The following is a 13334-nucleotide window of genomic DNA, read 5'->3' on the forward strand; positions in this document are numbered from 1 at the left end:
GAGGAGATGATTACATGGGTAGATTCTTGCCAACCAACCAAGAAATTTAGTAAGGTGTTTGAAGCTCTAAATCTGCCAGAAAAGCACTTTCAGGCCCCTAAACCATCTGTTGAAGAACTACCCCAGCTGGAGTTAAAGCCACTGCCAAGTCATTTAAAGTATGTGTACTTGGGCGACAATGATACTTTACCTGTGATAATATCTAGCTGTCTGGAGTCTGTTGCTGAAGAGGCATTGCTGAAACTGCTGAAGCAGCATAAAAGGGCGATTGGATGGACAATGGCTGATATTCAAGGGATTAGTCCAGCGCTTTGTATGCATAAAATCTTGCTGGAATCTGATTGTACTAGTTCTGTGGAGCAGCAAAGGCGTTTGAATCCAGTAATGAAAGATGTAGTTCGAAAAGAGGTCATTAAGTGGCTTGACTATGGGATTATTTATCCAATTTCTGACAGCAAGTGGGTGAGTCCTGTCCAATGTGTTCCGAAGAAAGGGGGCGTTACAGTAGTTACTAATGACAACAATGAGCTTATTCCCACTCGTACAGTCACCGGATGGCGGGTTTGCATGGATTACAGAAAACTCAACAAGGCCACTAGAAAGGATCATTTCCCTTTGCCCTTCATCGACCAAATGTTGGACCGCTTGGCGGGAAAGGAGTTCTTCTGTTTTCTTGACGGGTATTCTGGGTATAATTAGATTTCTATAGCGCCGGAGGACCAAGAGAAGACCACTTTCACCTGTCCATACGGCACATTCACTTTTAGAAGAATGCCCTTCGGTTTGTGCAATGCACCGGCCACATTTCAGCGGTGCATGATGGCGATTTTTTCAGATATGGCTGAGAGTATTTTGGAGATATTCATGGACAATTTCTCTGTCTATGGGGATTCATTTGAAGGTTGCTTGGAGAATTTAGAAAAAGTCTTAAAGAGGTGTGAAGAAACTCATCTAGTGTTGAACTGGGAAAAATGCCATTTCATGGTGCAAGAAGGCATTGTGTTGGGGCATAAAGTGTCTAGCAAGGGGATAGAGGTTGACAAGGCTAAACTGGAAGTTATTGAGAAACTACCAGCCCCTACCACAGTAAAAGGCATTAGAAGTTTCCTCGGTCATGCTGGCTTTTACAGGCGTTTTATCAAGGATTTTTCGAAGGTGTCCAAACCTTTATGCAGCTTGCTGGAGCAAAATAGGCCTTTTGATTTTACTGATGAATGTCAAGAGGCATTTCTGAGATTGAAGTCAGCCCTTGTTACAGCACCAGTGATCACAGCTCCTGACTGGTCTCTACCTTTTGAACTTATGTGCGATGCTAGCGACTTCGCTATTGGGGCTGTTCTTGGGCAGCGGAAGAACAAAATTTTTCATTCTATTTACTATGCAAGCAAAACATTGGTGGATGCCCAGATTAATTACACTACAACAGAAAAAGAGCTGCTGGCCGTGATCTTTGCCTTTGAAAAATTTCGCTCCTATCTTGTGGGGACTAAAGTTATTGTGTACACGGACCACTCCGCTATCAAGTATTTGATAGCCAAAAAGGATTCTAAACCGAGGCTTATACGTTGGGTTCTCTTGCTGCAAGAATTCGATTTAGAAATCCGAGATAGGAAAGGCACTGAAAATCAAGTAGCGGACCATTTATCAAGGCTGGAATCAAGCACTTACAGCAGCAATTCAGAGGAAAAATTGCATATTCAAGACACCTTTCCTGATGAGGAATTGCTGGCTGTGGAACAAGAGGAAGTACCATGGTATGCGGACATCGTGAACTTTTTAGTTGGGGGCATGTATCCACCAGATTTTACCAAACAGCAGCTCAAAAAGTTCCTACATGATGTCAGATTTTACTGTTGGGATGAACCTTACTTATATAAACAGTGCCCAGATCGAATAATGCGAAGATGTGTCCCAGAAAGTGAAGTTTCCAGCATCCTAGAGAGCTGCCATTCAGCCCCTTATGGTGGTCATTTTGGTGGGCAACGAACTGCTGCCAAAATATTTCAGTCAGGATACTATTGGCCTTCTATTTTCAAGGATGCCCATAATTTTGTTCAACATTGTGATCGCTGCCAGCGAGTGGGCAATATCTCCGCTAGGAATGAAATGCCTCTTAATTGCATTTTGGAGGTGGAATTGTTTGACGTGTGGGGTATCGACTTTATGGGTCCCTTCCCGCAATCTTTTGGGAATCTCTACATTCTAGTGGCGGTGGATTATGTATCGAAATGGGTAGAGGCAATTGCTAGTCCGACAAATGATGCTAGAGTGGTTATGAAGTTCCTTCATAAACATGTGTTTACAAGGTTTGGGACACCTAGAGCCTTAATTAGCGATGAGGGAACACACTTTGTGAACAAAGTATTGGCTGCTCTCTTGGCAAAGTACAGTGTTAAACATAAAATTGCCACTGCCTATCACCCACAGACCAACGGGCAAGCTGAAATATCAAATCGAGAAATTAAAGGCATTTTGGAGAAAGTTGTAAATCCAAGCAGAAAGGATTGGTCCCAGCACCTAGACGATGCACTTTGGGCTTACCGGACAGCTTATAAAACTCCACTAGGCATGTCCCCTTATCGCCTAGTTTATGGGAAGGCATGTCATCTTCCTGTAGAATTAGAGCATAAGGCGTTTTGGGCGTTGAAGAAGTTAAATTTGGATCTTGTAGTGGCTGGAGAAGCAAGAAAGTTGCAACTGAATGAATTAGATGAGATGCGGCTGTTTGCTTATGAAAACGCCAAGCTATATAAAGAGAAAACGAAGAGGTGGCATGATCAAAGAATTAAGGAGCGGGTGTTTGAAAAGAACCAGAAGGTTTTGTTGTTTAATTCCAGGTTGAAACTGTTTCCTGGCAAGCTAAAATGCCGTTGGTCGGGCCCCTTCACAGTGACTAAAGTCTACCCCTTTGGAGCTGTTTTAATTCGCGAAGATCAGTCTGGGAGGGAGTTCACAGTTAACGGACAGCGGCTGAAACATTATTTTGGTGGGGAGGTTGACAGAGAAAAGACCTCCGTCCATCTGAAGGATGCTTGAAGGAGAAAGGCTATGGGTTGCCATGCATTTCTTGTGGCACATTTGGGCAACCCATGAGTGAAAGAGACAGTTGTACATAAATAATGGATGTAATGAAGTTTGGGGTGTATTACCCTTTGAAAAAAAAAAAAAAAATAGAGCATCAAGAAGCAGGTCCGCCAGGAGTTGGTAACACTGGGACTAGGCTGAGCATAGAAATCTGGGCAGAGGAACTAAGTTTGGGGTGGAAAGTGTTGCCCAGTTGCTATAGCAACCACTCAGCAATGCTGGGCAGCAACTCAATGAGTCTGGGTCCAAAATAGAAGTATCGGGATTTCATCGAGGCTGGGTGGTCCGTAAAGTGTGAAACTGGCACGTGCTGAAAAAAGGATTAAATGATTAAGGAATTAAAGGTGCAATCATTGGGTGCATTTCAATTGTTTTTGGACCAAAGAGCTGTCAAAATTTTGGATTTTTGTGGACCCAGCAGCCCGTGGACTTTATACAAAGAAATAAAGAAAGGGTCCATTTGACCCTATAGTATATTGGGCTCCCAAGAATTAGTCAACTGGGCCCCTTGCAACAGACCCTTTTCGTATTAGTTATTTTGGATGTACTGAATATATATATATATATATTTATCTAAAAGAAACGAAAAAAAAAAAAACATATCAGTTACTTTCCCTTTTATTATATATATTCGTATTTCATTTTTTTTATATATTACTTTTCTTATATATTACTTTTATTAAATACATTAGTTTATTACCTTTAATATATATATATATATACATACTCAGTACATCCTCTCCACATTCTCAGCAACCCTCGTTGACCGCCACCCCTGAAACCCCAACCAAAGAAATCCCTCAGCCGACCACTCGCCCAAGCCACCCAGCTCCGCCTCTCACCACTCCGAGCCATCCCATCCGCCCATCTCATCACACCGCCGAACCCATAGGACCCATCCCAACAGCCACCGAGCCATCCCATCGCCTGTTCCATCTCACTTAACCACGACTCCGCCCCTTCGACCCATCTCGTCAACCTCACGAAAACCCACGACATTTACCCCACCACGACCCTACGGCGACCCCAGACCGAGAACCACCTCACAACACCAGCTACGACCCCTTCGTGAGCCTTTCCAGTGATCCCGAGAGTCCCTGCCTCCATTGTGGTCCGACGAGACCCACGCCTACGGCACCCCTGCTCCGTGAGTCCCAGTTGAGCATCATTTCTCTCCAGCCCAAGAATCTCGGCAACAACCCAGACCGTGCCTGCCTCTTCTCCGCCAAGGACATCTCGGCTCAGTGACACCATTTGGGGTAATAGTCCTGTGTTCAGAATATACACTTGTGGCTGTGTTTCTCTTATTGGGGGTTTTTAGTTGTCTCTATTGGTGTTCTGTTCTGTGCTGCCTCCCTTTTGCTGTCGTCCATTTGGGCACTCTCCCGATTTCAATCATGCCAAGAACTAAGAGAGTGGCACATAAAGTGAAGAAGAAGCCCTTCCATGAAGTAAAGAAATTCTATTGTCCAACAGCCGAAGCAAAATACAACAACCAAGTGGTTAGTCGGGATCTGTACATTGAGAGAGGTTTGGTGGCTGACAGAGCTGGAATAGAGGAGTTACCTGAGTGGTTACATACCACAATCAGTGAGAGGCGTTGGGAGAATTTTGTGGTGCCGCCCGAACCCGCCGTAACCGAGATTGTCCGAGAGTTCTATGCGAACTTTCTGTCTCAAGAGTGGCCCACTACAGTCATTGTGCGAGAAGTTGAGGTGCCTTTCAATGCTGAAGCAATTAATTATTTGTTTGAACTAGAATCAGTTCAGTGCTCTTTTACCCCATGCCGAGGGGAGGTGACAGGGGACGCACTAATAGAAGTTATGGAAACAATCGCTCAGCATGATTCTACTTGGGATGTGGATGAGCACGACAACTTACGTTTTCGGAGGACGGAATTGGAGCATGATCTTAAATGTCTGTACTCATTTGTTCAGACCACTCTCTGCCCTACTTCGCATGATTCTACGGTGAGCAAGGCTCGCACCTTCATGCTCTATTGCCTGCAAAAGGGATTCCAAGTAGATGTCGGGACAGTGTTAGCTCAAGAGATCTTCGAGTGTTCCCAACGCGGAAAAGGGAAATTGTTTCTGCCCGCCACCATCACCGCTCTTTGCCGTGAAGCTGGAGTCCCTGTTTTGCCCGAGGAAGGTTTGTTACATCCCAGAGCAGCTGTAAGTTTTGGCCCACCCCGAGCCGCCAAGAACCCCCGCAACTCTGCCTCTTCATCGGCACCTGCTGCCCCGGTCGACGATGCCCTTTTGGAGCGGTTCACTCAGTTTGAAGTGATGCAACAACAAATGCATCGCAGGCAGGAAGAGCTTTGTGGCCGTATGCACTCTTTTTGGCAATATGAGCAGCAGCGTGATGGCATCATGGAGCGGACCTTCAAAAAGCTCACTCCGCGAGTTGTTCCCCAATTCCCACCATTCCCGCAGCAGATTCTTGACCCATGGACTACACATTCAGCACCTGCGCCTACTCCGGATGCTCCTAACGAGGACTCCGAGTGAAGGGGGTTTCCTTATCCTATTCACTATTTTAATTCCTGTTCTGTGCTTGTGTTCTTATGTTAGTTTTTTTTTTTATATATGTTTTAGACTATATTTTTCGTATTCTGTGTCTGTAGTGTCTTGTACTGTTTTGTTTGTGTTAGTGTGTGTTGAGAGATTTAAAGTATTTTCCTGTGGCCTAGTGTTCCGCTCGATGATGATATTTTTCCATTCGCTCCATTTCTGTGACTGCCTGGCTTTATATGCTGTCTCTGACTATTTCATTGCTGGATATTATGAATGTGTCTTTTTAGTCTCTTTTCAATACAGTATAATTTTGTTTTCCCACCAGACTTTGCATTTTTTTTACTGATTGCTAAGTATATGCTGTAGCATCTAGAATTGATTAGTGCATTTCCTTGAGGCGAAATCCTAGCTCGACTTGTCCCTAAGATATGATTTAGGCCATCCTTGGACGCTTGTGCCTTTCTAGCCTTCCTAATAAACATATTGTTCCCTTAGTCACCCAATTTTGAGCCAATGAGCCTATTCTTTTTTTAACCCGATCATGCATCCCATCTTCCCCTATATTACATTTTCCATATGTTTCCCAACTTAATTGCTATCACTTGTCAAAAAATTGTTTCTCATATTAAGTTTGGGGTGAGTGTGGTGAGTGTAGCTTGTGGCGAGCTAATTCTTGATCATTATTTTAGCCACATTGGGGACAATGTTGGGTTGTAAGTTTGGGGTGGGGAATTAGCTCACAAGGCATATCATTATATAATATCAAGCATATTCTCTTGCTATTTATCATATAGTTTTCTCTTTTTGTTGAGAATTTGTGTAGTTCTAAAAAAAAAAAAAAGAAAAAAACAAAAATATAAATATATATATATAATGGTAGTAAATGAAATATCAGGAAAAAAAAAAACAGAAAAGAAAAGCAAAAGAAAAAAAAAAAAAGGAGATCAGAAGAAAACATAGCAAGAGAATTACAGTACAATAACATGTCCTTGTGAGTAAAAATAATTATAGGGAAGTGAATCAAGAATGATAAATCATGAGGGAGAGGCTAGATTTTTGACAAGTGAGGTGGTTAGGTTTAAGCTAGTAAAAAAATATCATTTATCATACCCTAGCCTAAGCCTTACATTACAAGCTTAGTAAAGTCCTATTGATCAAGGGGATAAGTTGAGACTACATTAGTGGAGAGGAGTGCACTAATTCAACTTATGGAGCTATTATGAATGAAAAATCAAAGGGTAATTGTAGAGAAATTCAAAGTTCGGTGGGATGCAATTTTATACATTATTGATTAGAGGACTCTAGAGAGATGTTAGTGATATCCAGTGAGAAAAATTTGAAAGGGCAGCATATACGGTTAAGGCAGAAACATTTCTTTATTCCACTTAATTCCATTTTTCTGAGAGCATCAATGTTCACTAGGCCATTTTGAATTCTTTTGAATCTCTCATCGGTTGTGCGTGTGTTGTGTGTGTTTATTGTTGTGTTTACTGTGGTGTCATCATTACTCGAGGACGAGCAATAGGCTAAGTTTGGGGTGTTGATAACTCTAGGATTTAGAGTTATTTTCACATCTTTGAACTTAATTTTCAAGCCAAAACAAAAGAGTAATGAGTTGTAAGTAGTGTAATTGTGTCCATTTAGTGTATATTTGTATCAAGGGCCTGTGTATCTGTATTATCATATTTTTCTTAGTGATTTATGTAGTTTCGTGTTTATGTTAATCAGGAAAGGAGACTAAAACAGGTGATTGGGAACTTTGGATCATGAAGAGGAAAATTCTGGAAAGAGCATGTTGCTGTACTCTTAATGCTGTAGCAAACCTACCGTAGCAATTGGCAGAGCCCAGGAAGAAAACGTGACAAATGCCAGTTGGACTTAATGAGACATAAGTGGCGCTGAGGTGGCGAGAATATTGTACAATTAAGTCAGCTGGATGGTGTGGCAAAGGACGGGGGGGCAAGATTGACTTTGACTTGCTAATTAGGGTAAACCAAGTACCCTTAAAGAGAGCCCAGCCGAAATATGGAAAGGGGGGGATCATTTTTGGAGGATTCTGAATATTTTTCACTAAGCAAAGTACAGAGAGAAGCAGAAAGAAAGAAGAAGAAGGGAGTACGAAATAGGAGAGAAAAAGAAGACAGACGCCTAAGGGGGACTAGAGCACATCACTCAATTCTCTCTAATCTCTATCTCTCTTTAATTTTGTATTATTTTCTCATCTCAATTTCTGCTCAAACTCCATGGAAATATTCTGTACTGGTTTTATGTTTATAATTTCAGCCATGAACTAACACTCTAAAGATTTGGGTGGTTATGAACCCTAATGTATGAGCTAAATTTCTAAATGCATGGTGAAGTTGTTTATGTCAAAGTTCAATTGAATGTGCTGTAATGTTAATTGAATGTTAATCACTGGCCATATTTAGCATTTATTAAGTTAGATCTAACTTGGAAAAGGGAAGTCTAGTTGAACCCATTCAATTGATGCAAGAGATTCATCTATTTTTAGGTGATTTTTAGTAGTGGAATAGGACTATTTTGCTGCCTTGCATAACCTAAAGATTTGGTGTTTGATGGATTGTTTATAGTTTGTTTTAATACAGGAATGTATTGAGGGAGGTTATAAACAACAGATAGTAAGTTTTGGGAAAAACTTACTGGGTTTTACGAAATCTGTTAACTGTGACATAAATTGCTGACCCATTGCTGAGCCATTGCTGTAGCAACTGGAACGTACCGAGGGGAAATAACCACCTAAATCTATTTTTCTCATATCTGAAATCCACCCAGAATTCTTTCATTTTAATCTCTGATTTTTAGTTGAATTAATTTGCTCATTTACATTTATTTTCAGAACTAATTACACAACCTTTCTCTTGATTTGGTTACTGTATTATAAACTGTTTTTGGTTGATTTTACATTAATTTAGTTGAAAAGTCCCTGTGGAGACGAACTTTGATACATTATCACTGTATTACTTGTTGTCGATTGTGTATACTTGCGCATATTTTAATCGTTAGAAAATTCACAACAAGTGGTCAGAGCCAAAGCGCCGTTTTGTCGAGCGTAGGCTTGTGTCTCAGGTCAACCAATTGGGCCTTAGCTGGTCTGAATTTTGTGCATTGTATACCTTTTTGTATTCGGCCTCCACTAGAAAGGCCCCTTGTACCCATTTCTCTGATGGGCCCGGGTCGGATCCGGCCCAGACCCGAGGTTCCCCTCAGCTTATAAATATAAGCTGTAGAACAACATACCAAAAGAGGGAGAAAAAAAAGGGTAGAAACTCTGTTCAGATACAGTTAGAAAACTCCATTGTAAAGGCTTCTTATAGCTCTAATATACAGACTCGTGGACTAAGGCTAGTTAACGCCCCAACCACGTAAAAGCCTCGTGTCGATCTTCAACTTTCATTATTAGTATCAGTAAGTATATTGTTCATTAATATAGTTGCCGAAAATCTCGGTTAACACCTTTGAGCCACTTCAGTTCACAAGTGATGGCCGCCATAGAACGATATTTCACCTCAGCTGAAGACTTGGAGACGGTGTGTTGCTTTTTCGTTTTCCATGAAATAGGTGATTGTCCGAGAAAGACGAGCCAACCTGTCAATGACCGACGTGTGAGAGGACATGCGGCCCAGTCCGAATCGCACCACCCTTGTAACGATAAGTCACTGTCTGCTCGCAATGAAATGCCTTGACCCGGAGTGCCTTTTAAATATCTCACAACGCGGAGAGCTGCCTCCCAGTGCTCGCATCTAGGATCTTGCATAAATTGAGATAAAATATGAACCGAATAAGCCAAGTTAGGGCGCACGAAAGACAAGTATACAAGACGGCCTACAAGATGTCGATACGGTTCCGGATCAGAAAGTTTAGCACCTGTAGCGAGGCCGAGCTTATGATTCTGCTCAATAGGAAAATCTGCCGGTTTGGCTCCTAAAAGGCCAGCCTCCGTAATGATGTCAAGAGTATACTTGCGTTGACACAGAAGAAAACCAAATGAACTGCGAGCGACCTCGATACCAAGGAAGTACTTAAGCGTACCAAGATCTTTCATACAAAACCAATCACTCAAGTAGGCCTTAAAAGCTTGTAACGCAGCGGAATTGTTGCCGGAAACAATCAAATCATCAACATACACCAACACATTAAGTTGCACTCCATCCTTGGTGTAAGTAAGCAAGGAATAATCAAAATAAGATTGAAGAAAATCATACCCTTTCAAAGTCGTAACTAGCTTTGCAAACCAACAACGAGGTGCTTGTTTCAACCCATATAAAGATTTTCTAAGTCGACAAACCAAATTAGGATCCGAACACTCGAACCCGGGGGGCAATTTCATGTAAACCTCCTCATCAAGATCACCATGAAGGAATGCATTGTGTACATCCATTTGGTGAACTTCCTAATTTTTTGAAGCAGCAACAGCGAGAAAAGCACGAACCGTTGTCATCTTTGCAACCGGAGCAAACGTCTCATTGTAATCCAAACCTTCAATCTGATGATTACCAAAAACAACGAGTCGAGCTTTTAATCGCTCAAGATCACCATTGGAGTGATATTTTCTTTTATAAAACCATTGGTTACCCAAAGCTCGTTTTCCGAACACTCGAACCCGGGGGGAAATTTCATGTAAACCTCCTCATCAAGATCACCATGAAGGAATGCATTGTGTAAATCCATTTGGTGAACTTCCCAATTTTTTGAAGCAGCAACGGCGAGAAAAGCACGAAGTGTTGCCATCTTTACAACCGGAGCAAACGTCTCATTGTAATCCAAACCTTTAATCTGATGATTACCAAAAACAACGAGTCAAGCTTTTAATCGCTCAAGATCACTATTGGAGTGATATTTTCTTTTATAAATCCATTGGTTACCCAAAGCTCATTTTTCAGGAGGAAGATGTTCAAGAGTCCAAGTGTCATTATCTTCCAATGCTTTGATCTCTTCTTGCATATCCTGCTTCCACCCTTCATCCGTCATGGCCTCTTTAAAAGACCGGGGTTCATCTCGGCAATAATAGCTGCAAGAAACTTTTGATATGTCATAGAAAAGTTGTCACAATTTATATAATGTGCTATAGGAAAAGGAGTACCTGAGGTATTCTATGGAGGGGAAGTAGCAATGGTAGATTGACTCTCTTTGACAATATTGTGAGTGACATAATCTCGTAGTAGCACCGAAGGAATTTTAGTTCTCATGCCACGACCTAGAACTTCCTCTGAACCATTGTCAACTAAATCAATAGTAGCAGGGGTATTTCTATTAGAGCCAGAGACCTCATCCGAAACAGAAGGAGTCATGTTTGCTATGGTTTCGAATGCTTCCTGATCTGCATTTGCTGGACCAGCTACAGTGGGCTCAACCACAGGGAGTTTGGTAGTGATGGGCTTAACACTAGTGGGCTTGGCAGTCGGTTGGGCTACAATAGTGTCTTCGTTGTCAGGGACTACATATTGAAATTCCACAAAATTTGAATCAACATCCACATCCAACTCGAAATTATTACGAGCCTCCGTATCACTAAAAGTAAAAGTATCTTCAAAATTTTTTACGTCTCGTGATACAAAAAAGTCATTCTTGTCAAGATCATAAAGTCTCCAACCCTTCTTGCCAATCAGATACCCAACAAAGATACACTTGCGACTATGACTTTCAAATTTATCTCCCTTAGAGTGTTGATTGTGAGCAAAACATAAGGAACCAAACACACGAATTGCATCATAAGACGGAGTGTGACCAATTTTTTTTTCAAAGGGAGTTAAGTTATCAAGAATGGCAGATGGGGTTCTATTTATTAAGTGTGCGGCTGCCAAAATACTCTCTCCCCAAAAGTAAATTGGAAATTTTGCTTGAAATCTTAAAGCACGTGCAACGTTTAAGAGGTGTTTGTGTTTTCTCTCGACTCTTCCATTTTGTTGAGGAGTTCTGACACATGAAGTTTGAAATAGAATGCCAGAAGCAGAAAAATAATCAAGCAAACAATTAAATTTCGTTTCGTTATCACTCCGTACTATTTTGACAGTTTGATAAAATTTTCGTTCAACCATGGCGACAAAGGATAAAAACATTCGAAAAACCTCTGTTTTATCAATCATCAAATAAACCTACACAGATCTAGAAAAATCATCCACAATAGTTAAAAAATATCGAGCACCACAAAAGGATTTATGTCTATAAGAACCCCACAAATCAACATGAATTAATTAAAAAATGCGACTAGCTTTATTTTCACTCAAAGGAAATATATCTCTAGGATGTTTGGCACAAAAACACACTTCACATGCTTTATTCAAACTACCCCTAAAATTACGAATGGGAGGAAGCAATTTTACTACTTTCTCAGAAGGATGCCCCATTCTATTATGCCAGAGTGCCAAAGAAGAGGTCTCTTCATCAACTGTGATTGCCTGAATTGAGCTTGGTTCCTTGAAGTAGTAGAGTCCATCATGCTTACTTCCCGTTCCAATCAACTCCCTCGTTTGGTCCTGTATAGCACACATATAAGAGTCAAATATGACAACACTGTTCAAATCGTCACACAATTACGACACGGCAATTAAGTTGCAATATAATTGAGGGGCATAAAGAACATGTTTAAGAGTTATAGCAGACGACAATCTTACTGAACCCTCCTTGGTTGCTACAACCTTCTTGCCGTCAGGAAGGCCGACGGGACACAAGATATTTTTCACATCAAACAAGAGAGAAATATTGCCAGTTATATGATTCGATGAACCGGTGTCAACAATCCACAAATCACCATAAAATTTACCACTCAAACGATCATTAGAAACAATCATATTACCGAATACACTTGCAAGTGCCTTCCATTGATTCGCAGAAAACACTTGAGAAGAAGGTGCGCCAAGAGTTTCAGTGGCTGTTGCATTAGCACGAACGCCGCTGCCCCCCCTCGACCACGACTAGCCAGAACCAAGGAAGATGACGATTTCCGTCGGCTTACCCCACCATCATTCTTCGTATGATCCTCCCACCAATCGAGATAGCCAATTTTCTCGAAGCAAGTGGTCACTTCATGACCAATTTTCTCAGATCTACCCTGTCCTCGCCCAACGAGACGAATAGAAAAACCGACTGCTTCCATCTTCTCATCAGGTACATTCGATGCCGTTCGAACCCATTCATCTTGAATCGCTAATTGGTAAGCACGATTAAGAGAAGACAGCGGATCTTGAGCAAGAATACTCGATCGCAATCTACCATAATACTCGTTGTATAATCCCATCAAAAATTAATGAAGCATATCTTTTTTACAGCAGATTTCATGGTCTCGACCAGCGGTACATCGTGTACAACAAGAGCAAGTAATCAAAGGTTCGTGGGTATGCAATTCTTCCCACAAAGCGGTCAGTTTTCCGTAATAGGTGTCAATCGTCATAGCTTTAGTTTGTCGGCAGCTACCAAGGGCAGTTTTTAATTCTTGAATACGCCGACCATTAACAAGAGCAAATCTCTCTCTGAGCATATCCCACAAACGTTTCGCATCTTTGTATTTTGAGAGAGTACTTTTTCCCTCGGGAGCAATGGTGTTCATAATCCATGAAACGAGCATAGCATGAATAGTAATCCAATCAGCTTGCGTACAAGGAGGCTCCAGTGAGGTGATTGTGCCATCAAGAAAACCAAATTTACGTCGCGCTTGAAGAGCGGTTTCGATTTCTCCTGCCCAATCGTCATAATTCTCACCGGTAAAGCGGGCGG

The 13334-nt window shown here is 41.5% G+C and overlaps 2 protein-coding genes across 2 annotated transcripts; both read right to left on the reverse strand.

Moving 5' to 3' along the window:
• Nucleotides 1-9045: 9045 nt before the first annotated feature.
• LOC133795167 (uncharacterized mitochondrial protein AtMg00810-like) lies at nucleotides 9046-10002 on the reverse strand. Its single transcript, XM_062232619.1, has one exon. It carries the CDS (start codon nucleotides 10000-10002, stop codon nucleotides 9046-9048), a length of 957 nt encoding a protein of 318 aa, XP_062088603.1.
• A 12-nt stretch (nucleotides 10003-10014) lies between these two features.
• LOC133795168 (uncharacterized) lies at nucleotides 10015-10585 on the reverse strand. The gene is made up of 3 exons (XM_062232620.1): nucleotides 10487-10585; nucleotides 10197-10397; nucleotides 10015-10107 (listed from the first exon to the last, which is right to left on the reverse strand). The coding sequence occupies exons 1-3, from the start codon at nucleotides 10583-10585 to the stop codon at nucleotides 10015-10017; spliced, it is 393 nt and encodes a 130-aa protein (XP_062088604.1).
• Nucleotides 10586-13334: the final 2749 nt, after the last annotated feature.

Source organism: Humulus lupulus, chromosome 8 (genome assembly GCF_963169125.1).
Source record: "Humulus lupulus chromosome 8, drHumLupu1.1, whole genome shotgun sequence".
NCBI classification, from domain to species: domain Eukaryota; kingdom Viridiplantae; phylum Streptophyta; class Magnoliopsida; order Rosales; family Cannabaceae; genus Humulus; species Humulus lupulus.